The sequence below is a fragment of the Emydura macquarii genome, unplaced genomic scaffold (genome assembly GCF_026122565.2).
Source record: "Emydura macquarii macquarii isolate MOO-44397 ecotype Brisbane River unplaced genomic scaffold, CSIRO-AGI_Emac_v2 contig_212, whole genome shotgun sequence".
In the NCBI taxonomy this organism is placed as follows: Eukaryota; Metazoa; Chordata; order Testudines; family Chelidae; genus Emydura; species Emydura macquarii.
This window is the reverse complement of record NW_027130349.1, coordinates 13142996-13168095: the sequence shown is the minus strand read 5'-3', so window position 1 is coordinate 13168095 and position 25100 is coordinate 13142996. Positions and strand designations below refer to the sequence as shown.

The 25100-nt window shown below is 40.6% G+C and overlaps 1 protein-coding gene across 1 annotated transcript in view; it reads right to left on the bottom strand.

The window, feature by feature from the left end:
* The window catches only part of GNAL (G protein subunit alpha L), a 304035-nt gene extending 280213 nt beyond the window's left edge, over positions 1–23822 (bottom strand). The window contains exon 1 of the mRNA XM_067547866.1: positions 23067–23822. Coding sequence (XP_067403967.1) covers positions 23067–23568 — 502 coding nt within the window. The 5' untranslated portion in view covers positions 23569–23822. The remainder of the gene's footprint in view (positions 1–23066) is intronic.
* Between the last annotated feature and the right edge of the window lie 1278 nt (positions 23823–25100).

Sequence of the window (25100 nt, the reverse complement as noted above, 5' to 3'; positions counted from 1 at the left end):
CCCATGTAAACTGGGACCTGGTATGTGTGGCATTTGAAGATCATGCTAATTTACACATCTGAAATCCAGAAAATAGTTAAGATACACATCACCCTCATATGGGATGGGAGAGGAAGTGTATGGGAGGGGCCCAATTTAGAGGAGGGGCAGACTGGGTGGGCTTGGAGAATCCTGGCTGAAACAGAGGAAGGCGTCCCAGCTGGGAGGTGGGAGGGTAATGGGAGTGAGGGATCCAGTTTAGTGTCCAGCTCACACTACATAAAGCATGAGTTGACCCTCCAATGAAGTGGCTGTCTGATGCATACACAGTAGCAGACAGCAGGAGACAGCAAGGATCAACATATTACACATTAATGTCCTTTATAGTGCTAATTAATGGTATGGGAAGGAGAGAGCGAGCTGGAAGTGTTGGTAGTGGGGCTACCTGTTGTGGGGAACGGTGGGAGAGAGAGGTGAAGGAGAAAAGCACAATCTTCTCTCACACCAGGGTGGATAAAAACCAATGATTTTTTTTTTTAAATAAAAATGAGATATTTTTGATTGAAATAAAATTATTTGCTTAATTACATTTTTCTTTTTTAAAATAAACATGTTTACAATTCAATCTAAATTTAATACAAAATATATTAAGGCCTAAACTTACTATAATTTCTTAAAACATTGAAATAAAAATATGCTGAACTGAAGAGCCTTTATCAAAAAATTTAACTTAAAGGCTACTTTTCTCTATAAAGAAACAATCGGGGGAAAAACATTCAACTTCTGAGGTCACATACTGTATTAAGGGCTTGTTTTGTTTAATAAAAATAAATTTTGTATGCTGTTTCATGTGTTTAATGAATTGTTACCATCCTAATGCAGCTTGACACAAATCATGAGCAAAGAGTTAATCATCTGGGGAATAAGCAATATCATTCACCATTTTCTAACATCCTATAAATGTACAATTAATAAGAGTCTGAAAATATTAAACTATATAATTGTTTAAATAAATGTATATTGTTATAGTGTACCCTCCTAGGTAACAAAAAGATATATGAAATCTAGTGTAAAGACTATTTAGTTATAACCATTAAAACATTCTGATGTACATCAACCAACAGGAATGCATTTTTCTTTATAAAATAAGTAAATGGAAAATTTGACTAAAATCAATTAGATCAATGCTTTTCACTTGGTGATTTAAAACAAGCCACCCAATCTCACCCACTTAGTTACTGTAACCACCATGTAATAAAAGAGGCCACGCTCTTGGGACACAAACCATGGATGAGATTTCTTTCAATGTCCCTGTTAGCTACAATATATTGCAAACATTTCAAAGCACAGCCATTATTCCCATTCCACTATGACAAAAAGGGATGGACAATAGAACGGAGGAATCACTTAACCATGGGGCTTGGTGAAAATAGCACTGAACTGGGATTATTCCTAACCTTGCCACTGGTCTGCTGAGTGACTTTGGGCACATCATTTAATCTTTGTGCATCTCATCTATAAAATAGGGATAACAATGTAAAGTTCTTTGAGATCTACTGATGAAAAGTACTGCATAAAAGCAAGGTCTGCTCATCATTACCTAGCTACAGTAGCACACCAACTGCAAATCTAGGTAAGAACTACAACTGTCTAAATGGTCACTAACTCCTACCAGCAAACATTTCTATTTAAAACATAACAAAAACCAAAATCTCTAGGAAATGAAATGGCAAAAAAGGTCATTAATACAGAGTTACAACTGCCCAGCAATAGCTCGTGCTTTTCCAGAATATCGAGTTCAACAACACAACTATGTATATCCTGGTTTTCACAAGTTTAAGGTAAATGCCAATGTAACCTTAACTCTGCCTTCTTTGAACGATATCCCAAAACACCCAGAGTCTCACTGTGTCTTTCCATTATAATGGACAGGCACTACCTACACCTGTTATATACTCAAACTCTGAGCTTATTCCCCTAATGGAATACCACATTTGTAAAATTTAACAACCACTTTATACCTTTTTAACCACCCCTTCATGCAGGATACCACCTAAACCTATGTTTTCCCCTACCCATACTTAAATCCAGATTACCATCATATTCCATGTCACTCTGGACAATATCCTAGTAGGGCACTAGGTCATCTTGCTATGGGTATGTCTACACTGCATGTGAAGTCATCTTACTTAAAGTCAACTTTCACCCGCCGATTTTTAGAATCGCTGTAGCGTGTACACACCATGCTGTTTGCGCCAGTCTCATGCCTCTACACTCACCACGCTTGTGTCGACATTCAAAGCAGTGCACTGTGGGTTGCTATCCCACAGTGCAACTAACCGCAGTGGCTGTTGGGATGAGCTTCATCGTCCCATGAGGCAACGTCCTTTCCCCCTCACTTCTTCCCCCAAACAAACAGGAAACTGATTTTCACGCCTTTGTTTATACTGCACGCTCGCCATTGCTGTGGAGACATGGAGCCAGCTCAACTCTGTACTATTATTGTGAGCGTCACAAATACATCGCGGATTATCATTGAGTATTTTCGAAGTAGAGCAAGAAGCCGAAGCACAGGCAACTGCAATGCCACCGAGGCTGCCCTGCTACAAGCCGTCAAGCGGAACAATTCCCGACTGCTGCAGGCTGTAACGCATCATCTGCAGCCCGTGGAGTGCCGGTTCTGGTCCCAGGAAACAAGCACAGACTGGTGGCACTGAATTGTTATGCAGCTGTGGGATGATGGCCAGTGGCTGCAAAAACTTTCGTATGTGAAAGGCCACTTTCCTTGAACTTTGCTCGGAGCTGGCCCCGACCCTGAAGCGCGTGAATACTCGCTTGAGACAAGTTCTGATGGTGGAGAAGAGAGTCGCCATCGCTCTGTGGAAGCTGGCAACCCCCGACTGTTACCGGTCGGTTGGGAATCAATTTGGAGTCAGTAAATCTACCGTGGGCGCTGCCGTGATTAAAGTGTGCAGGGCCATCAATAGACTTCTGCTACAAACATGTCATCTCTTGATTTCCCCCGCCTTTGTAATATGTGATAGTTTTTCCACAGCATTTCTAGAGGGTTGGGCCAAGGCCAAAGTGTCTACAGAACGAAAATAAATTCACAAGGTTGCCACTGTTAGTAGACCGAAGAAAATGAAACAACTGAAACAATGTATAAAATACTCCTCTTGTAGTGCACAAGGCAAAACCAGACCCTCATTCCATTCCTAACATCCCAGAAGGGTCGGCTCGATGTGATGTTATGGAGATGATAAGCCAGGGGCACTTCACTGTACTATAAAGAGGATTAATGATCTTTAAAAAAATTATTTAAAAATGCCCTGTATTAGAGGGGTGCCTGGGCAACATGGTTTAATTTGGATGACCGTTTTGTCACGAGGTGGCCATGGGATCTGCGGACAGCACGAGGAGGTTTATAGTCTCTTCTGAAACCAAATCAAAATCATTAAAGTGACTTGGTAGGACACTTCAATGGGGAATACAGAGGTACAGGGTATCTGCTGTATAGCTCTGGTATTTTAAACATGTGCCGTATTCCCTAGGTGACCTAGAGCGATATCAGTCTCCTGAGGGTAACGCATGAGGAAAGAGAAGATTTGCTGCATGCAGCCGGGTACCAGCCTGGCCCTTATGCCGCTGTGGTGTGGCAAAGTATCCTACCGGGTAGGAAGGAACAAGGCTGCCCTCCCCCGAAACCTTGTGCGAAGGATAACAGATTATCTACATGAAAGTTTCCCTGAGATATCAACTGATGATTCTCGGAGCATATCTCTGCACATAAATAATCTGTTCCAGGGGTAACCCCCCAGTAAAGTCTGCTAAACACTGAAATCCCCTTCCTGGGCCCCCCCACCCCCATTTAAAAAGGACAGAACTGCTAAGAAGAAGAAGAAGAAGGAAAAAAAAAAAAAGAAAAAAAAGAAAAACTCACCAGATGTGCCTTCCCTGGGATCATTATTGCTGTCTTGTGTGCTGCTGGACTGCTCTGGGGTCTGGAATAAGTCCTGACTGACTGTCTGGGAGAATGGACACCCTGCTCTCCTGCACCCTGCTCTCCTCAGCCTCCTCCTTGTCCACAGAGTCCTCATCGTTGTCCATGGACTGTGATCTAGCGGAGGTATTGATGCTGTGGGGTGGCACCGTGGTGGGGTCGCCACCGAGAATTGCATGCAGCTCCTCATAGAAGCGGCATGTTTTTGACGAGGAGCTAACGGTTGTTAGCTTCCCTGGCTTTCTGATATGACTGCCGCAGCTCCTTGATCTTCATGCGGCACTGCTGTGCGTCCCTGTTGTGCCCCTTCTTCAGCATACCCTGGGATATCTTCCCGTAAATGTCTAAATTCCTTTTGCTGGCTCTGAGCTGAGCCATAATGGATTCATCACCCCACAGACCGATGAGATCTAAGACCTCTGATCAACTCCATGCTGGAGCACATTTGGGCCTTACAGTAGCCATGAGGAGTATAGCAACAAAGCTTTCTCCATAAGCTGCACAGGAAATGAACATTCAAATTTTCTCAGGGCATGAGGGGAGGGGTCATTTCCAGGTAGTGTGACCATGTAACAGCAGAGTGCTAATGTCCAGAGCGGTCACAACGGGGCATTGTGGGATACCTCCAGGAGGCCATTAACGTCAAATTACATTACACTCTGTCTACACTGATGCAAAAAATCGACCCAATAAATTCAAATTAGGCACTACGCCACTTGCGGAGGTAGTTTTATTACGTCGCCTTTTGCCGCGGTTTAAGTCGACGGAACTGCCGTGCCAGTGTAGACGCAGGCTTTCGGAGATCAACCTAAGTGACGTTACATCAACCTCCGTTGCCAGTGTAGACCAGACCCTACTTACACAACCTGCAAATTCTGTATTGAAATGGCTGTTAACATTTGAGGGCTGTTCACTGGCTGGTAAGAAAGGAGTTAATTGTTTTAGTCCTCAGGCAATTGACAAGCGCTCGTATCACAAAAGTCACCATTATTTTTTTTGACTGTCTCAGTAGAGAAGCTCAAGACTGATTTGCATGAAATTTGACTACCTTTGATCCCTCTGTAATTGTGCGTGTCTTCAGTTAGGGGGGGAGGGGGAAGGCGAAAGAGGAGAGTATATTCTTAACACAAGTTAGCTAACTTGATTTACAATCCTACTGAAGAGAAGGCAAGTTAGTTTTCACACAAATGAAAAAACTACAACCAGCCCTATCTCACTAAGATTCTACATTGAGGTAGCTAACATGCATTAAGAACACACCGTTTTCCCCCCCCCCATGAAGACAAAGCCTGTGTCAAAGATGAAGCGATTAGTAAGTTTGAACTGCCTTAACTGTACCCATTAGGCAAACAAAAGACTTCAGGTTTCCAGAGCTGCCAAGCACCTTTTAAGAATGCTAAATTCACTGAATGGGAATACACAACACAGGGTTTTCCCCACAGTCAAAAGCTAAACGTAAAAAACAAGAACTAAACCAAGGAACAATTAACACTCATTTCTCAAAATAAAAACATTAGCACTCAAGCTTCCAATGGGCCTCTGTTTTCTCTGCAGTCGTTCGTGATGTTTCCTATTTGTGACAACTTTTTAAAGTTTCATCACAACCCTCACTGAAGAGCAATCCCATAATGAACAATCAGTGGATAACAGGAATAAAGAGGATATATTTTTGGAAGAGTTTATGTCCGATTAGACATTCACACATTATTAGAGTTAAGAGATTTCACAGTCAACTGGTACAGAATTATTTAACTGTTCAATGCATCTTTGAAAAACGTTCACCTCTTTAAACGTCTTTAAGACCAGAACCTAGCGCAGCAATCTAATTCTTTAACTTCTTATGCTTGAGCACCTTTAAAAACAAAAACAGTTAAAATAACCTAGAATCATCAAGGATAGAAGTTTTTTCCCCGCAAGACTGATACGATAGACTTCAATGGTCTTGCTAGCGAGCTTATGAGCTTAGACATAGTCTACAGGTTTTGTAGAGGTATAACTATTTCAGTTAGCTGTTTGATGTTTTACTATATGGGTGTAATTCAAGTGGCACAACTTGTGAACTTAGACAAAGTCTTACTGACAGAACTTCCTTTGTTAGACTTGTGGGGCAATATCCCATTTTACAGCTTGTACTGATAGCTAGAATCAAGGATGTCTGTGTTCCATAGCACTTTGTTCCCAATGACTAGTGAAACCTTATGTTTTGTGAAAACTACTGTAGCATTTCCCTTTGTACCAACTCAGAAGAATCTGTTTCTGTAATTACTACACAACAATTGATATAAAGTCAAATGCAGAATAAGAAGTTTGTTCTACATCAAAGAAAATGAGATGTGTTATGGTTTATCTATGTTGTAACTGGACAGAAAAATTAAAGTAAATTCATTATAATTCACACCTTTAGCTATTTCTGTGCAAATATCTGTGGACACTTCTCTCAGATTAAGAGTGCCCTACTTCATTATAATTTAAAAAAGTAAAAAAAAAGTTAATGTGTAAATAAGCCCTTGTATTGAAGGTAGGGTGAAGCAGAGTAGGGGCACTATAAGAAAAAGCATTCAGAAGTGGAAGCCAATAGAGCCATGGGCTGGTTGGACAGTGAACTAAAATACAGAGTTATGAAGGGAGCAGGCAAAATCTAGAGTTTGTAGCACTCACAGTACTATTGACATACCATTAGACCTGCGAATGGCTTTAGCACATCACAACTAAAAATGTAACAAGTCATAAGGGAAATTGCTATATTGGCAGCTTCATAATTCAGAACGGATTGAACAATATTTAACTCCCATTTGAAAGCACTGAAAATTAATTTTAACTTAATCAAAAAGATGTGCTAGATAAGATCTTTCAGAGAAAGAGAATAATGCAAAAACAGCAACCATTGTTTTTAAGGTTTTTGGGGGGGATGGTAGGAGAAGTAAACAACAAGAAGTGGGCCAAAAAATGTATCTATTTTTGCTCTCCTTCAGCTGTGATGAGTCAGATAAAGTACAATCCACATCCATATCAGCCTCAATTTTAGTTTTGCAAAACAAAACAACTGGTTAATTGTACATAAAATTAATATGGAAAGTGGCTGAGGCAGCTGTTTTTTTTTATTATTGATTATTTGGCTAACGTATTAAATCAAAGGAAGATTAATAGTTCTATTTGCACCAAAATTATTTCAGTTGATGAGTATACACGGTAACTACAATGGGGGATTTTCAATAGACAAAGCAATAGTGTGAACAGTTAATATCTGCAGAAATGTCATTCTACAGATCACTTGTAGAAGTAGCTAAGTAAATTCAGCAGGATTCAATTTAAATAGACATTGGTAAATATCCATTTCAGCTGATGCACTGAAACAAATTTTAAAAATCCACTTGGGAGCAGTCGGCAACAACGCAACCTCCCTGCACCTTGCGCCTGCAGGGATCAGGTGTCAGCAACCCTGCAACTGCATAAGCTCTTTGTCATAGCCTGCTCCATCACTCACCATCTAGCAATGCATGGGCCATCCTTGGGCAAGAGCCATTCAGCAGTATGGTGGCTTCTCCTACAACAAAGAGCTCATCCTCCTTGTCAGGGTCCTTGCAGCTGGTCAAGCATCACTCAGCAGGAGTGCTGATGTAGTACTCTAAGGAGGGAGGTGACATTCCCCAGGGTACAATCTGGATGATTGAACAGCTATGTCCCCTCAACTCTCCAATTGGGGTACCTTTTGCACTGCTTCGCTATGAGAACAACCACTCCTGGTCTGTTTACATACAGCCTCTAGCATGCAAAAGTCACTCCCAGCTGAATTATGAGTGCTTCTATCCAGCCACTCCTAAATTGTATTGCAGAGTGACATCAGAAAATTCCCAGTCCCAGAACTGTCCCCAGAAATGTGCATCTTGTACTGCCCGGCTCTGTTCTTCTGTGCAGTACAAGCTCATAGAAAGTCGGTCACTTCATGAGTAGACAATGATATGCACAAACCCTGTTATCTGAAAGCTTCCAAACACTTCAATCCAAGCACACACTGGTTTAGATAAAATAAAACAAATTCATTAACTACAGAAAGATAGATTTTAGGTGATTACAAGTAACGAGGCATAAAAGTTAGAATTTGTTACAAAGAAATAAAAGGTAAAACACAAACTAATGTCTCAGGGTACAATTTAGGCAATGAAACAGCATTTGAATACTGAAGAAATGAAACTTAGTCACTGTCTGTCATGTCCAATGTGGTATTACATGCACTTGTAGTGTCAGTAATGTCAGCATCTGCGGAAAGATCAGTCTGTTCAGAAAAGTTTAAGACAAACGCTGCACATGCCTCTCCAAAGACCAACTTGAGCAGCTTAACGTTTTAGACTACAATAAGGACAGAAGCTCAAATTTAAAGAGCTTTCAAAATCTTGAATCCTCTTCTGGCTCTAGCAAAAAAATTATACATTCCAGTACCAGTATTTTTATTTATTTATTTAAAAGGCCAAAGATTCTCTCCTTCCACCCCCAAACTCCAGCTGTGGAAACTGAAGACTGGGCAAAATTCTGTGATTTAGACTGTTTTAGGCTTGTTACAAAAAGAAAGCTTTAACGTTTGATTCTCCACATCAATTGTCATTAAATAATCACTGTCTGACCCACCCACAAATTAGTTTGCTATGACCGTGAAAATTAAAATCGATAAATAGAAAAAAATGCTTAAAACTCATGATTTTGGGCTACTGAAGTAATTAAAATTTTAAAAAGTGTTTAAAAGTAAGTCTGTATTATCCATCAAAATTCTAAAATCATCATCGAATTCTGCCAAGCTCAAAAAAGTAGTAATGCCCACATTTCACTGGATCAGATCCAACAAGCACTGCACAAATCACTGGAAATTTCCGGTTTCAGCTGATAAGAATGTCTACTAAAACCAGTATTTTGGTACCATTTCCTTTTATAATTAGTGCATTGTACTGTTTCATTTTGTTATGTTATAAGTCAATCCAGGACTTTGTGTGACATTACAATATTGATGTAATGGACAGCCACAGTTAATGAGCATGAACAATGCACACATTTTATGAATAAGTACTTCTACCATTTGGTGTTCTGACTGAATACACCAAGAATAAGATTTCTACAAAGATACTAAATTTTCCTAGAGAAATAAGTTTTCCTAATGTATCTGTATTAAATAGATTATATTCTGTGATGCTCAAAAGTACTAGATTCATAAAATACATATGCATGAACAAGTTATTCCTTTGCCTATATCTTCTCAGTGTGTCCTGTCTTCTCTGTTGTTTTTAGGTAGCAAATTCTTCAGGGAAGCGAACTGTCTTTTGTAGTACCATCTGGGGAGTTCCATGTCATTTTATGGATTTCTTTATGAGGAAACATTGTTCCACCTTATCACTAGGTTGCTCACACTGCAAATTTCTACTAGTCATTCACAGTTTTGGTTCTTGTCCAAGCTTTTGGTCACTAACCCTTCATTTTACTTCCAACCTTTGAGTTAAAAATCACTCATAGTAACTATGATATATTTTGGGGCCTTGGTTAACATATCCTGTAATAAATCATAAAAAGTATCTTTTTCCTCGTCTGACTTTTTATTTGTTGGTGCATAGCAATGTCTGACAGAATTTGAAATCAAACTAGTCTGAAAGTGAGCTCTGATAATTCTTTCTTTGACTGATTCCCACTCAGTCAGTGCACCTGCTCGGCTTCATTCAACAACAGGATTGCTTTGCTACCTTCATGTCTACCATGTACTACCCGTTCCTGGAGAACATGATGTGGGCAGTGACTATAATCTTCACTAAACTGACGATGAAGTTAAAGAGGATGAAGAAGGTTAAAAGAAGACCAACCACTGACAGTGCACCATTCAAAAGATTCAAATACAACAAAAGCTTTTCAGCTTGAACTTAAGAACAGATTCAGCATTCTCTAACTCTAATGGAGTTAACAGAAGAAAACCAAGACAGTCTGCAGGAAATCAGGGTGCTATTTAGACAGTCAACCGTTCTAGTAACAGTGAAATCTAAAAGCAAAGAATGGATTAGCAATGCTACATAGGCAGCAATGAAAAGCATAAAGCAAAAACTCACGAATGCTAAGATGTGACGTGACAAGCAGAATAGAGACTAGACAGAGAGGTAAAAAGGAGTGCTAGAAGAGATAAAAGGGCATATATACTCATAGAAAATGTCAAGAGGCTGAAGATGCTACCCAAAGAGGTGACCTTACAACCTTGTTATAAAAAACAAACAACAAATTTTAGCAATCCTGGAGAACCTAGAAAAGATGAAAATGGAAAGACTCAGTACAGAACAACAAAAGGAGAAGATGAGCAGAATATTTTAAAGGCGCATTTTAAAAGGCCAAGCCCAAATGAACTACTAGAAATGTGTGTCCTGCTTAGCTCACCACATTGCTTAATAGAAGAAAAGACAAAGCAAAACAAGCTGATTTGTTCATCAATAGCAAAAAAAATATGGTTATTGATGTCCCAAAAATAACTATTAGAGTGGACAAAGACACACAAGAAGAAGTCAGTTGTTTTACCTATCTAAGCAGTGAGATGTGCAGTGATGGTAATACCATACTAGATAGCAATCATCAAAAACAGCGAACAACTTTCATACATTTGAAAAAATTTGGAAAGTAACATGGTTGGCACTGACACAAAATATAAATTAATATTGGCATCATGTCTATCCTTCTTTATGGAGTAGAATCATGGAAGTCCACAACAGAAATGGATAATATCAACTCCTTCCAAAATAAATGCCTGTGGAAGGTATTCAGAGTCCATTGGAAATAATTTCTTACAACATCAGAACTGGCAACTAGAGCAAGCCAATCTAAAGCATCAAATATGGTAAGAGAATGACAGGCATATTTAGGGGACACTTTAAGAATGCAATGCAACCAACATGACTTCCATGACAAGTAATGTGGACACCATCAGGAAAGAGAAAAAGAGGGCAAACTAGAGAAACATTACACAGAACAAGAAGCTAAATCCATCAACATGATACTCAGAAGCCTCAACTTACCAGCATAAGACTGAAATAAATGAACACTACACACCGAGGATGCCGGAAGATACTGAAGAAAAAACTGCCATTTGTCTTTTGTAATGCCAAGCACATCATAAGGATGTAAACAATAGCCAAGTGTGTCCAATTTTTTTAAATGGGACAAGAAATAGCAAGCCCAAAGCAGGTACAGCGTTTCCTGTCAGACACTTACAACCACATACGCCTGAATTTTGTAACACAAAAGTCCAACATTTGGAAAAACAAAAAATCCACTTCAAAAATCCACTAAATCCAGTCGATGAGTGAAGCCTCTGACATGTGGGAATGTGATACTCTGGAACACTTCGAAGTCTAGTCAGTCAACACTCCTGCTGCAAAAATCTACTGGACATTGCAAGTATCTTAATGCCACACAGCACAATTTCTGATAGTCACTGACCCTTCTTTAAAAAATAAAAACAAAAAACTACATTGTAAAACTACTGCATTCTAACTCCAAATACCATTGAAGTCTATTCTAAACTCATTTCTAAGGTCATAGAATGACTGGGTCTTCATAACTGGAAGAGTTGTGTCCAACAACTCTGCTGCAACACCATGTCCAAAATTCATCCTATTTTTAAAGAAGAATAAAAAAGCAAGTTGCTTTGTATTAAGCTACATTTGCTCAAAAGGACAATATTCTATGGTTATGCCTTCTGCAATGTATTATAGACTTTATTCTTCATACTAGAAAAACCTCATTATCCTATCTATCAAAATGCGATAATGAAATATGGAATATATTGCATCTGTAACCAAAGATTTTCCCTTTGAATGTTACAATAGAAATACTATGCACAAAGAGTAGTGTTCTGATTTATCACCACATTGTTATTGCAAATATTTTCAAGCTTGTTGCTTACCTCCACTGTGTGTACTAAACCATACTATGAATGGAATGTTTTGCTTCCTCACAGTTTCAAGACGCCAGTGAGACAATGATTTTGAATTTGTTTCTCAGAAGAGCTGTTTCTTTCTTAAAGGGACACTATCAACTTAATCACCCCCACCAACTGGTGTTTGAAAGTTGCATATCTTCTGTAAATTGCAACTAACGCCTGATATAACTAGAATTGAAATAAGTTACCAAAATGCAGCCTATTTTCCTCCCCAAATGTGTTTACTTTGTGCATTTAAACATTATGTATAAATCAGTTTCACTATTCCCACATGTAAATTATAAAACATCAGGTAAGAGAAAAATCCTTAGGACTTAAAAAAGGAACACAAAAATGAAGACAGCTGCTTTAGAAAGTGCTCTATCCAGAACTAGATTTTTTGTAATTGATCAATTTTAAAAATACTAGTGTTGACCATTTATTTTAAATACAGCTACTTCAGAGCATGAAAAGCTACAATGCAGTGGTTCATCAAGTTTTGCCTCAAAATGACTATTATTACATTCCAAGACAGGGGTCTTGTCTTTTGACGGTTTGCACGCAAAAACTAATCATCATGCAGGCAGACACAAAAAGTAGTGAATATAGACTTACAAAATATATTTAATCCTGCCTATCAGTTCTGGTCCCACCCTTTGAAGCCTCATAGACTGAATTAGATATACTTAGGCAATCTGCTTAATACAGTTTATTAAGAAAAATGTAAAGTATCTTAATTCCTTGATTTGTAATTTTACAGTCTTATGTGCAGAAGCAGCATAAAAAGGATTTTAACATACAAGCGTGCAATGTTAAAAAGGATAGTATCAATCACTGCAGGTCAATTTGCTTTGCAATGATATTCTTACAGATTTTACCCTTCACTACCTTGTGTGTTTTTGTTTTTTTGGATGAAGGCTAAGCCTCTTACTGGCTTAAGAAATAATTTTTGTTCTAACGATTTCCTTTGGCCACTAAAGTAAAATGTGCAAGCTCATAATGCTGCAAAGAATTACAGGTCATAAGACAAAACAAGCTTGTGACTGACAGACCTTCTGTCTGTGGAATTAAAGATATACTGCCCCATATTATTGTTCTTTCAAATGATGTATTTCAGCATTTTTATCTACAGTATCTTATAAAAAAATAATCAAGCAACTGAAAACTATTTACTGCAAAGGAGGATTATTACACAATGCAAAGGGGGATTACTGTTTGCTTTTTTTAAAAAAAAATATATATGTTAATGAAGTACATTCTCTCCCGGATACAGAACCCTGTATCTTTTATGGTTAGAAAAGGGGATTGAGATTTTAGGATTCTATTCCTGACCCAACACCACCTGCAGCATGATCTTAGTTAAGCAGCATTTGTTCCGTGCCTCAGTTTATTCATGTATAAAATAGAATCAATATGTATAGAGCTTGAAAAATACATTCATCCTGTGGAAAGTGACAAATTTCTGCAGTTGTTTTCTTTTAAAGAATACATTTTGTTATAGGTGGAAATCAAGCTTTCTAAATGTTAAATGATGGAATGCTAACCTCAGCTGACTAGAGATAGCTCAAGTGCCTCTGCTGCTTCTGCTCAGGACTTCCTAAGCATCAACAGAAGAAAGGTGGCAAAACTGGTGAGTCCCATTGCTACTACTCAGAACCCTAGGGACAGCACTGCTGCTGAAGAGAATCATTTCATTGTCATTTTGCTGATTGGGAAAGCAATAATCTGCAGCATAGAATCAGAGTTGGAAGGGATCTCAGGAGGTCATCTAGTCCAACCCCCTGCTCAAAGCAGGACTAACCTCAGCTATATCATCCCAGCCAGGGCTTTGTCAAGCCGCACCTTAAAAACCTCTAAAGATGGAGATTCCACCACCTCCCTAGGTAACCCATTCCAGTGCTTCACCACCCTCCTAGTGAAAAACGATCTCCTAATGTCCAACCTAGACCTCCCCCACTGCAACTTGAGACCGTTGCTCCTTGTTCTGTCATCTGCCACCACTGAGAACAGCCTAGCCCCATCCTCCCTAGAACCCCCTTTCAGGTAGTTAAAGGCTGCTATCAAATCCCACCTCATTCTTCTATTCTGCAGACTAAACAAGCCTAGTTCCCTCAGCCTCTCCTCCTAAGTCTTGTGCTCCAGCCCTAATCATTTCTGTTGTCCTCCGCTGGACTCTCTCCAACTTGTCCACATCCTTTTTGTAGCGGGGGGCCCAAAACTGGACACAATACTCCGAATGCGGCCTCACCAATGCCGAATAGATGGGAATAATCACTTCCCGCGATCTGCTGGCAATGCTCCTATTAATGCAGCCCAATATGCTATTAGCCTTCTTGGCAACCAGGGCACACTGCTGACTCATATCCAGCTTTTTATCCACTGTTACCCCCAGCAGAAGCAGACAAAAATGGTAGCATATTCACAGGTGTATACCACCAAAATAAATAAGGTTGAGAGAAAGTTTGAGAAAAAGATACTCTATATCATTGCAGTCAGGAGGTTCTGAAAATTAAGGAAGAGGAGAAGAAAATTATTCCTTCCTTACACCAGCCAGATGATGCATGGAGTTGTCAAAATTTAATCAGGCAACTAATCATTAGAGGCTGATAAGAAGAAACTATGGAAAACATTCTAATAAAAACTTCAGCACTTCCCTTTTCCCACAAGCTGGACAGGGTGCTGGGTTTCTCACCAGATAATTGCCCTAAAGGGTCACTGGTAATTCCATTACTTATCTTTCCTATCAATTTATGTCTAGAAGTTGTATGATATATTTCTGTAAAGCCGCTCAAAAATGTTGTGCAGTTTAATTTATGAAGTGTGATGCTAGATTACTACTACTATTATTTGGGCAAATCTAGAAGACATATACATGATTGAAATACCACAAGAAGGTCTCTTATACTGAGGAAAAGTTTTTTAAATTATCTTAAAAATATAAAGCTCTTCTCCTGAATCATTTTCCTATAACTTTTAAGTTTTACATGAAGCTTACATGTACTTCCCAAACACCCCCTTAAATATTTTAAAATCACTTTGCAATCTTAGCTACTGGAAGCCAGGGCCCCCAAATGGGGGTAGGGGGGAAAAGGGTACACTTTACTGGGGCCCAGAGGCCCTGGGGGGCCTGGCCCAGGCTGCAACCCCCATTACCATGAGGAAAAAATTGGGCTAAATTGTAGATCATGCCTGAGGATATTTATAGAAACTTATTTCCCTGTATCTATCGTCCAGATCTCGTGAGATTTGCTGGAGCCAACAAGAAGCAGTGTTAGAGCAGTCTCAAGAAACATTTTGAACAGTAAGTTGCTGGGCCTCCTGGCCCAGCCCAGGCCCTTCTTTAGAACAGAGAGTGTGTGCTTGTGCTGTTAAACTAGGACTTGTAGTTTGAGACTGAGACACAGAGAGATTTGTGCTCCTCTCTCTGACATGGTCTATCATATCAAGCTCAAGAACTACTAGTCCCAGAGTTCCTTGTGCATCTCGAGGAGGGAGGGACAGCTGGGGGAGGCAAAGCAAAGCACCATAAGACAGTGGGAGCCAGTGCTGCTTTTTCTTCTGGTAGGATTTGCAGGCCCAAAATATATGTGAGTAAGTGTCTAATTCACTCACATTCTCACACACACCCCCGATACTGCCATGTCTGGTGGTGGCTATAAATACAAATCAGGCAGCCAGAAATGTAAGGAGATAAAAGAAAGGGAACTAAAAGAAGTTAAAGGACACCAATCTATCCTCCAGTTTTTCAAATCAGATAAAGTCTTTCTGCAGTCAGGCAATATACAACTAGGGAAGCAGATGAACAAAATCAAGATGAAAACTATTTCAATATGGAGACTGTGGCACTGGCAATTGATGACAAAGAAAAGCTGCCAGAACATGCATCATGTGACTCCAATCTAATGCTTGAAGATAGTCAAGTAGTATCACCATTAGCACCACTACATTCAGAAGGTTTACAAGAAGCAGGAGACAGTAGTGCTACACTATCTGATTGTCTTTTCAAAGAGCCTGGGGAACTGGAAGAAGCTTCTAGATATCTATTTCACAAGTATCCTACAGATCTTTCTGAGAATTTTCCTTGCGAAATGTTGCACCTGAAAAAAATCTTCATGTCTACTTTTGGAAAAGAATATGAACTACCCCCCACTTATCTTATTAAATGAGATTTACAAAAAACAACTGCAACTAATTTTCAGTGAAGTGTGCATAGCCCTATGGATTTTTTGTACACTGCCTGTGACTGTGGCAGAAGCTGAAAGAAGTTTCAGGAAGCTAGCACTCATCAAAAACTGCAGGCATTCTACAATGGGGCAAGAATGGTTAAGCCACCTAGCTATCTTGTCTGTTGCGTGTGAACTTGCAAGAGAAATTGACTTAGGGGGGCTAATTCATGATTTTGCAACGAAAAAGGCCAGAAAAATAAAGCTTTAAAGTTAATTGGCCTAATTATAAAATGTTTGCAGTCACATTGGTCCATTAGAATAAAAAAACCAAGACATTGACAGATTATAATACCTTTATAATGACCAAAAGTTACAAAATAGTCAGCAAACTTGTAGGACTCTCAGGCTGGGTGTTATGTTAAACAAAAATAGCAATGGGGGACATTTTTCAGAGATGTAGAATATGTAACGGTAATTTCAGAATTCAAACTTTTTTCATGGTTCAGGAGATTGTATGTATGGGATGAGGGATTGTGGTATGTGTGTGGGAGGGGGCTCATGTTACAAGTTTGTACTGGGCCCAAAAAAATTATGCTTGGGTCCTGCTGAAAGCTACATAAAAAGCAACACAATAGTGCATCAGATTCTCATGTAAGCTTATAAATTCCATCAAAGGAATATTTTGACATTTTTAGGAAATTATTATGTAGAAATCTGAATCCATAGCATACTACGAGTAGGATCTGTCTCTTCAGAGCAGATGCACATTCTCCAAAAATTAGTGCATATGGAAGAGGGCAGTAAGGGTGAAGACTTTTTTTAATAAAAGGTTAAAACTTCTTTAAAAAAAAAACAGGCAAAACAATTGGAAATAGGTTAATTAGGCAAGGGTTGAGTACAAGTAATCAGTGGTCAAAAGCAAAAGAAACTAAATGATTAGATCAAGGATCAGTTTGAGTAGCTTACACAAGCCAATTAATTAAAAAGAAACTAAAACCATGTGCACCTATCACTGTCCTGAGCACACTGCTTATTGGCTTTTAAAAATCCCTTAATGTGTCTCATCTAGTTAGGTCCTAAGATGTTCAGGACAAGGACCACCACTTCTCCTTTGTTTGTATAGCACTTAACATAATATCCTAAAGCACAGCATTTGGTTAGATGCCAGAATGACATGAAAGATTTGGTTGCTTCAAGAGCCATTTGCTTTAATAGGATAGTGAAACCCATAACAGACCTTTAACTGAGAGACCTAAGAAATTCTGTTCCTGACACGTGTACGTTCAGGCCTAACTATAATTGCCTGCATACAATGGCTCCTGAATCTATCAGCACACAACAACAATAAGATAATTAGTCTAGTGACACAATATGCAGTGCTCTACCAACAAGAATGTGTAATTGATATTCCACAGAAAGTCAGACATGATGCTTCCAATTAATCCAGTTACAGCACATGCTATTGCTTTTTAGGAGTACAGAAGTTTAGTAAAAGCCCAACAATACAGTCAGAGAGGCATTTAAACAGGCATGTACTAGAGGAGCCAACTTCTGGTTTAATGATGAAGGTCAAGACCTATATTTGCACTGAATAAGAGGGTGGACAGTTTTTTTCCTTAATTACTTGGTCTCAGTTTAGCTAATAGGTGCAAAGAGAATGTTTTCTTCATTCTTCAAAGTTGAGAAACGAATTCAGAGTTGAAAAGGAAAGCTTGTTCTCCTCTTCCAATACATGAATAAAAACTGGATGGGAGAGGATGAGAATTACTAGTCAGTTAACCATATTTGGAGTCAGGAAGGAATTTTCTCCTAGATCAGATGGGTAGAGATACAAGGGGGTTTTCGCCTTCGGTTGCAGCATGGGCCGGGTCATTTGCTGGTTTGAACTAGAGTAAGGGCTTGTCTACACAGACGCTACCTATGCAGATGGGAGGGGTTTCCCTAGGGTGCCAACACTTCAGGATTGTTCTGGAGTCTCCAGGAATTAAAGATTAATCTTTAATTAAAGATTGTCATGTGATGAAACCTCCAAGAATGTATCAAACCAAAATTGACAACCCTATCACCCGTGAGCATAAGTAATTCAACTTCCTGAGACAGTAGCTAGGTCGACGGGACCGCTGTGTACACTGGGGACTAGGTTGGTTTAACTGTGTCGCTCCGGGGTGTGGATTTTTTTCCTACACCCCTGAACAATGTAGTTATACCAACTTAATTTTGTAGTGCAGACCAGGTGTAAGTGGAGGATTCTCTGTAACCTGAAGTTTTTAAGTCAAGATTTGAGGACTTTCTTCGCCAGAGGTTCTATGGCCTGCAATATGATGAAAATCAGACTAGATGATCATGACAGTCCCTCCTGGCCTTCAAGTCTATGAGATTTTAAAAGATATTTAGGTGCCCAAAGTTACAGATTGGGTGGCTAACTCTCATGGATTTCAGCAGGAGCTAGGCAGCTAAACTATTTAAGCATTTCTGAAAATCTCACTAGGCATCTACCTGCATCTTTGGGCACCTCAATACCTTTGGGAACCTGGCCCATGGTGATCAGAAACAATCCATCAATTCAATACCAAACTCAATACTTTTGCTTAATCAATCAGTTTTAAATACAAATTTTGTTTTGATCAACTTTGTTTTCCTATGCATCCAGTGCATTTATGGTAGTTTTATTGAATTAAAAAATCCAAACCTTAAAATGCTGCTTTTGTACATTTTTAATTGAATGGACATTGGAATTCAAACACAGCTTGACAAACACCTGTAAAAAAGCACTGCCTAGTAAATAAGCAATGCATCATTCATCATTTTCTAAAAAAGTAAAAATGAATAAGCTGAATAAATCTATGTTCAACTATGTAATTGCTTAAAGAAATGTGTATAGATATAATGTATTCTCTTGGAAAGTAAGAAATACAATCACATTTATTGTAAAGGCTATATCTAGTTGTAAATCTGCATGTATTAATACCAACCAATGAGAATTAATTTACTTTACAAAAACAGCTAGGAAGTTCAAATGCAAAACAAGATTAAAAGCAATTATTTAAATCAATATTTCCTGCCTGATTAAAAAAAATGATTTAAATCCATTCACTTTACCAAAAAAACCCAAAAAGGTGTAGTTACAATAGTTATTTTAGTGCAACTTTGTGTGTCAATAAGCCTTTAGAACAATGATGTGGGTGAGAACTCCGTGCTGAATTCTCCATTCATGAAGTAGAAATGGAGACCGAAGAACTTCTGTGACTAAATAATTACAACATGCACAAATGACTATTGGTACATAAAAGTATCAAATTTAAAAGTTCTACTTATAAATTACTTTGGTAACTGAATAATCAAAACATGCCCAATTTAAATGAAAAAGCAACATCACATGAACTGTCAGAAATTATATATGACATCCTCATAGAATCATAAAGTTTAAGGGCAGAAGGGCTTTTGATAATCAAATCTGACCTTCTGTACATTAGAGGTCAGTAAACCTTGCCAGCCACCTCTGCAGTAAGCCCAGCAATCAGTATTAGACCGAAGTATTATAAACCCCAAGAAACAAATGTATGTGCTACAGGCAGAGAACAGGAGGAACTGAGGTGCACCAATGCCTGAGGCCTCCCACAATGGCATGGAATTAATCTGGAGAGAGATGCCCAGATGATCCTACCTCTATCTCACAATGCCAACACCGTTTCAGAATTATGCATTACATTTCAATGTATCAAAAATGCTGATGTGTTTATCTACTGAAGGGCTCAAGGTGGCCTGTGTAACACAAGATACTCATTACCACATGATTTTTTCACATAATAAAAGTGTTAAAGAAAACAAATCACCAACACACAGAAATACCTCAGAATTGCAAATAGCAAAAAAAAAATTTTTTTTAATATAATTTTTTTAATTGTTTTAATATTATTTTATATATATAAAAATTAAACACACACAGTTAAGACTTCCAGCAATCATAATTTATATATCCAAGGACAGAAGGCTCTGACTGGTTTTGGTTAACACAGAAGAAACTAAGGATTATTGCATTAAATAGTGCTGCATGCCTCTAGTGTGAAATGTACATGGCAAAAAAGTTGTTTTGAACATGTAAAGAGCTATATAAAACAAGGTATTTATTTCTTTTACTCAAGTGCAATTTGGCAAGTGATTTTACACAATAAAACTGGGTTTTATCTCCCACACCCTTTTTTGCTTTTTGAACTGTCAGTGACTCCTTAAAATATAATTAATTTAAACCCCAATCTTGCAGCTGGATCCATCCAGGTGATTCCTTGCATTCACCTGGAGGAACAAGGGATTCGCAGGTGTCAAACTGATTAAAGGACTGAGGAATTAATGTTAAAATGAGATTTCTAATGCATTTGTTCAGAAATATAAAAAAAAAACAACCCTTGCTATTACCTCTGAGGGTCTTACACAATTTTCAGACTTTTTTTTTTTAAAGCATGATTACTATAAATAAAAGAACAGAGGGAAATATTTCTCTATTTTGCTTGTTTTCTTTGGTATCTGAAAGCACTTGGTATCTAGTCAATGTCAGGGTTTCTCTTGTACAGGCAGTTTCCTCTTTTGAAATGATCTTTCACACAGCAGAAGAGTATTTTTGTAAATAGGAAAAGATGAATGTAAAAGCAAATATCTTGGTGAGAGGACTTCAGGGGCAGGAAAAATATCTACAGTTATTTTAAAGTCAGCCATATTTCAAGTTGATAGAATCTTTTTATAAACAGGATTTTATAAAAAGAATATACAAGGAAAAAGGTTAAGATGGGTCAGACAGATCTTGAACAAATTTACCTTAGGTACCTGAAAAGTGAACTGCAAAGGGGTGGGGGAAGTGTTTTGTCTGTTACTGTTTCTTTGATATAGAGAGGGTTTAGAGGAATGTTTTTTCAGTTATTAATTTAGACATAAGCAGTTCTCACTTATTCTTTGCTGCAGAATCTGAATATCAATAGCAACACAAGGCACCTGCAGCTTTACCTGTCCCAAATGAGGGAGGAGACAATACCAATTTCTTAGGTCCAGTTCCTAAAAGACTTAGACACAATAAACTTTATATGCTGCAAGTAGTCCACTTGACTACAGTAGGGCATCAAAGTGCACAAACTTAAGCACATGCTTAAATCTTTGATGGATCAGGGCCTAGGACAGCAGCACACATCCCCCCTCCTCCCTAATTTGAGAACAGGAAGAACTGCACATTAGACTACAATCACTATTCAGGTTTTTGAAGTGCTGAGCTGATATTTCTAGTAGAGGTATCAGTTTAATGGGCAGGGAAAGAAGGGGGGGGGGGAAGGGCTTTTTGTTTCTCTGGTTTACTATTTGATTACCGCTACATTACAGACCACACACTCACTCCACTTATTTGCCAGAGACTTTTTGCTCAAACAATTACACTGCTCTTTAAGGCAAGCTACAGTTCAGCAATGTGAACAGAAGAAGCAGTCACTATCAACCACACTGTTCTACAACTAAGAAAAAAAAATCTATTTATCTTAACAAGATATAAATGTTAAAAGCTTAAGCACTGATGTTGAACAGGTGAAGTGTATGGTAGGGGCCACTCTCTTATTTTTATATAGAGTATTGTATTCCAAACAGTGGGAATTTCCCCCATTAATTACCAGCTGTGCTCTATATACTACAAACTTCCAGACAATAATAAAGTGTGTGGTTTATTTTTAGAATTTGAGTGATACTATTCTGGCAAACATCAACTACACTTTAACATAAGGAAGTATCTTGGAGACTGCCATATTACATTGTTTTGTTTCCTCCTCCCCCAAAAGGCAAATGAAGGAATCGCCTAACAATATGAAAGCACAGCTGTATATCTATCCACAGGCTGGAATGTAGCAATCCAAGCCAACACATAGCTGTATCCCCTTTAAAAAATAAAAAATAAAAATCAGTATTTCAACACTAACAGAAATGAGATCTGTGGTCATGCTCAGAAAGTGCCCAAACCCCTTTCCTTAGACCATTAAAACAAAAACTAACTGCAGTCCGACTATTCCATTTCCTGCAGGAAATTAGATTGTATTAGATACACATACAGTATAAAAACCACAGGGGTATAGCTGGGATTAAGCCTCTAGAGACGCCTATTAACTAATATCTCTGAAGAGCAGAGGCAAGAAGCACATAGTATTTCAGAAAAAAAAAAAAAGTCACCTTGAGGGTTTTGTTTTTTTTAAATAGGTAGTTGAAGCACTATCTTTGGAACAAATATATGTTACAGGCTATGCAGACCCACCCCAAATGACTTTCCCTCATATGCCCTAGTCCTTCCCTAAATAACCAATCCGTTATTTTCTAGCACTTCAGCAGTCAGCCTATTAGGAGCTACAACCCCATACTATCACACTGCGTGTGCCACACACAGTAGCAAAAAGGAGGCTCTTTGACAGATCACGTTTTTTATTCAAAGCCATTTTCATCTGCCTCGCATCGGATTTTCGGATTCCTGAGATGCCAGCACAAGTGCCGTTTACTTTTCGGCTAGACAACACAGACACACGCCGCATACCACGCACGTCTCCTCCCAGCTGAAAATGAAGCCTCCTAGTTCCCGTCTCAACATCACTTCTGCTCTGCCGCCTGGGTGGAGCAGCTCGCCTTTTATAGGGCTAGTTACAAATCACATTCTCCATTGCAAAAAACGTTTCCAGATCCCGGCCGGGAGAGGGGAGGGACCCCGGGCAAGAGAAGAAAAGGTGGAAAGGCTGGCTAGGAAAACAAGAGAGCGGGCGAGCAACCTGGGGGAGGGGGAAAGGAGAAAGCAGAGGGGGGGGGGAGCAGAGCTGTGTGTGGAGAGGAAAGGAGGGAGAGGAAGGGCTCCTGATGGGAGAGGAGGAGGAAGAAGGCGAGACAAAGGAGGGACTATGGGGGACGCCAGAAAGGCTGGCTGGGAGCCCGGCTGGGCACCTGCCGCCCGCGGGGGCGGCCCGGCTCTGCCTCGCACCCTTACCCAGCAGCAGCAGGCGGTGCGTCTGCTTGTACTCCCGCTTCTGCTCCTTCAGCGCCCGGTCGATGCTCTTGCTGACTTTCCTCGCCTCCTTCTCCGCCTCCCGCTCCTCCAGGCGCAGCTTCTCCCAGGGTCTCTGCAGCGCGGCCGGCTGGGGGGGCTGCCGGGGCTGTTTGCCGCCGCCACCGCCACCGCCGGGCTTGGGCAGCGGCGGCCGCTCAGGGGCCGCCCCGTTGCCGCCTCCGTTCTGCAGCAGCAGCGGCGGCGGCCCGTCCGCCTCTCCCGCGGGCTTGTCTGCGGCGCCGAGCGAGCCCCCGGCCGCCGGCTGCCCGCAGCAGCTGCCTCCCCGAGGGCCCCCGGGCGGGCCCGGCTGCGGCGGCGGCGGGGGGCCCGTGTGCTCGGCGGGCTGCTCGGGCTCCGAGGCGGCGCTGGAGATGGAGCCGCCGCCGCCGCCTCCGCCGGAGTCCCCGAAGAGCCGCGGGCGCAGGCTGTAGCAGAGCCCCATGGCTCGGGTGCCCCTGCCGGGGACGGGCTCGAGGGCGGCCGGGCTGGCCTCAGCGCTCGCCGCTGGCCCTGCGCTGCCGGGCTGCGGGCGGGGAGGGGGAGGGGGCGGCGGGGAGCCCCTCACGGCCCCGTCGGCCCATCTTGCATTTTCCTCCTCGGCTCCAGGCGGCTCCGCTCTCTGTCCTCTCGCCTCAGATCACCTGACGCGGAGCTGCCACCGCCGCGTCCACCTTACCGTAAATACCCCAGCGCAAGCCCACCGCGCAGGCACCGAGCAGCGGGGAGGGGAGGCCCTCGGCCCACACGGGCAGGCTCGCAACCATCCCCTCCCACAGAGCCTGCCGGCTATCCCCTCGCACGTCACAGCCCCCCACAGACACCACCTGCTCCTTGGTGCACAAAGCCACCCTCTCAGCCCCCCTGGACAATGTTGTTGCGCATCCCTTCCCTCACACACAGCCTCCCACCACTCCCCCTTCAACTCCTTCCCTTACACCCAGACACCTTGTGTAAACTCCCTCCCCAGACCTCCCCTCACACACCCAGCCATCCCCTCATCCCCACCAGCCCTCTCCCTTGTACCAACACACAGCCATCAGCCACCCTTTCTTCACAACTCTTTCTTCCCCCACAGGTCATATAGACAGCCCCATCAGTCCGCCTCCCAGCTTCCTATACACTCAAAAACCTCCTCTCTCATAAAAACATGACTTCCCATCCCAGACCCAGAGCTTTGCCCCCAACAGCTGCCAAATGAGGCACAGCAGTTAGAGGGGCTAGTTGAGGCATAAACTGTTTTACCCTTAATAAAAGATAGAACCAGTGCCCACATATTCATGCAATCCCCTCATACAGGCATGCAAGCTTTCCATCTCCATACTCTCAAGTTCTCATACACTAAAACAAAACTTCCACTCACTCATACACACACACTCAGCTTCCCCCATTCACAGCTTAATTATGGAACTGGACTTCTGACCTGGAGGTGTTAGAAAATAATGGACAAAATATATATTCAGGTTTGTTCTCCCTCTTGCTCTGTACCCAAATGTTAATAATAGTAGTACTTTACAACAACTCATACTGCTTCAATTGCTGTATAGTGGTGGATGGTACTTAAAGTCAGGCTCTGTCATCTTGAATGGTAAGGGTGGCCATACACACAAGAAATCTTGGATAAAGACAGACTACTTTGTCTTCTCAGTGTTACAAATACCTATGCTTTGTCCCAGCTTCCTCCACTGTGTGCTTCCTCCATCATCTCATCAATTTTCTGCTGTAATACTTAGTGAAATTTTCAATCTGTCTATTAAGAGATTAGTTTGTGTGAGGTAGGAACAAGAGGTTTCTAAATGGCAACACTAATGGCCTGGGTGCAATACTTAAGATAAAAATATGCCTTACTGCTATTTATAGTATCAAATCAGACCTCTTGATTTGTCAATGTCTTCAATAGGATAGTAATGATTCTCTATACCAGCTAATACTGTTTCTCTAGATTTTGTAGTAGCCATATAGCAGCATGTCATCATT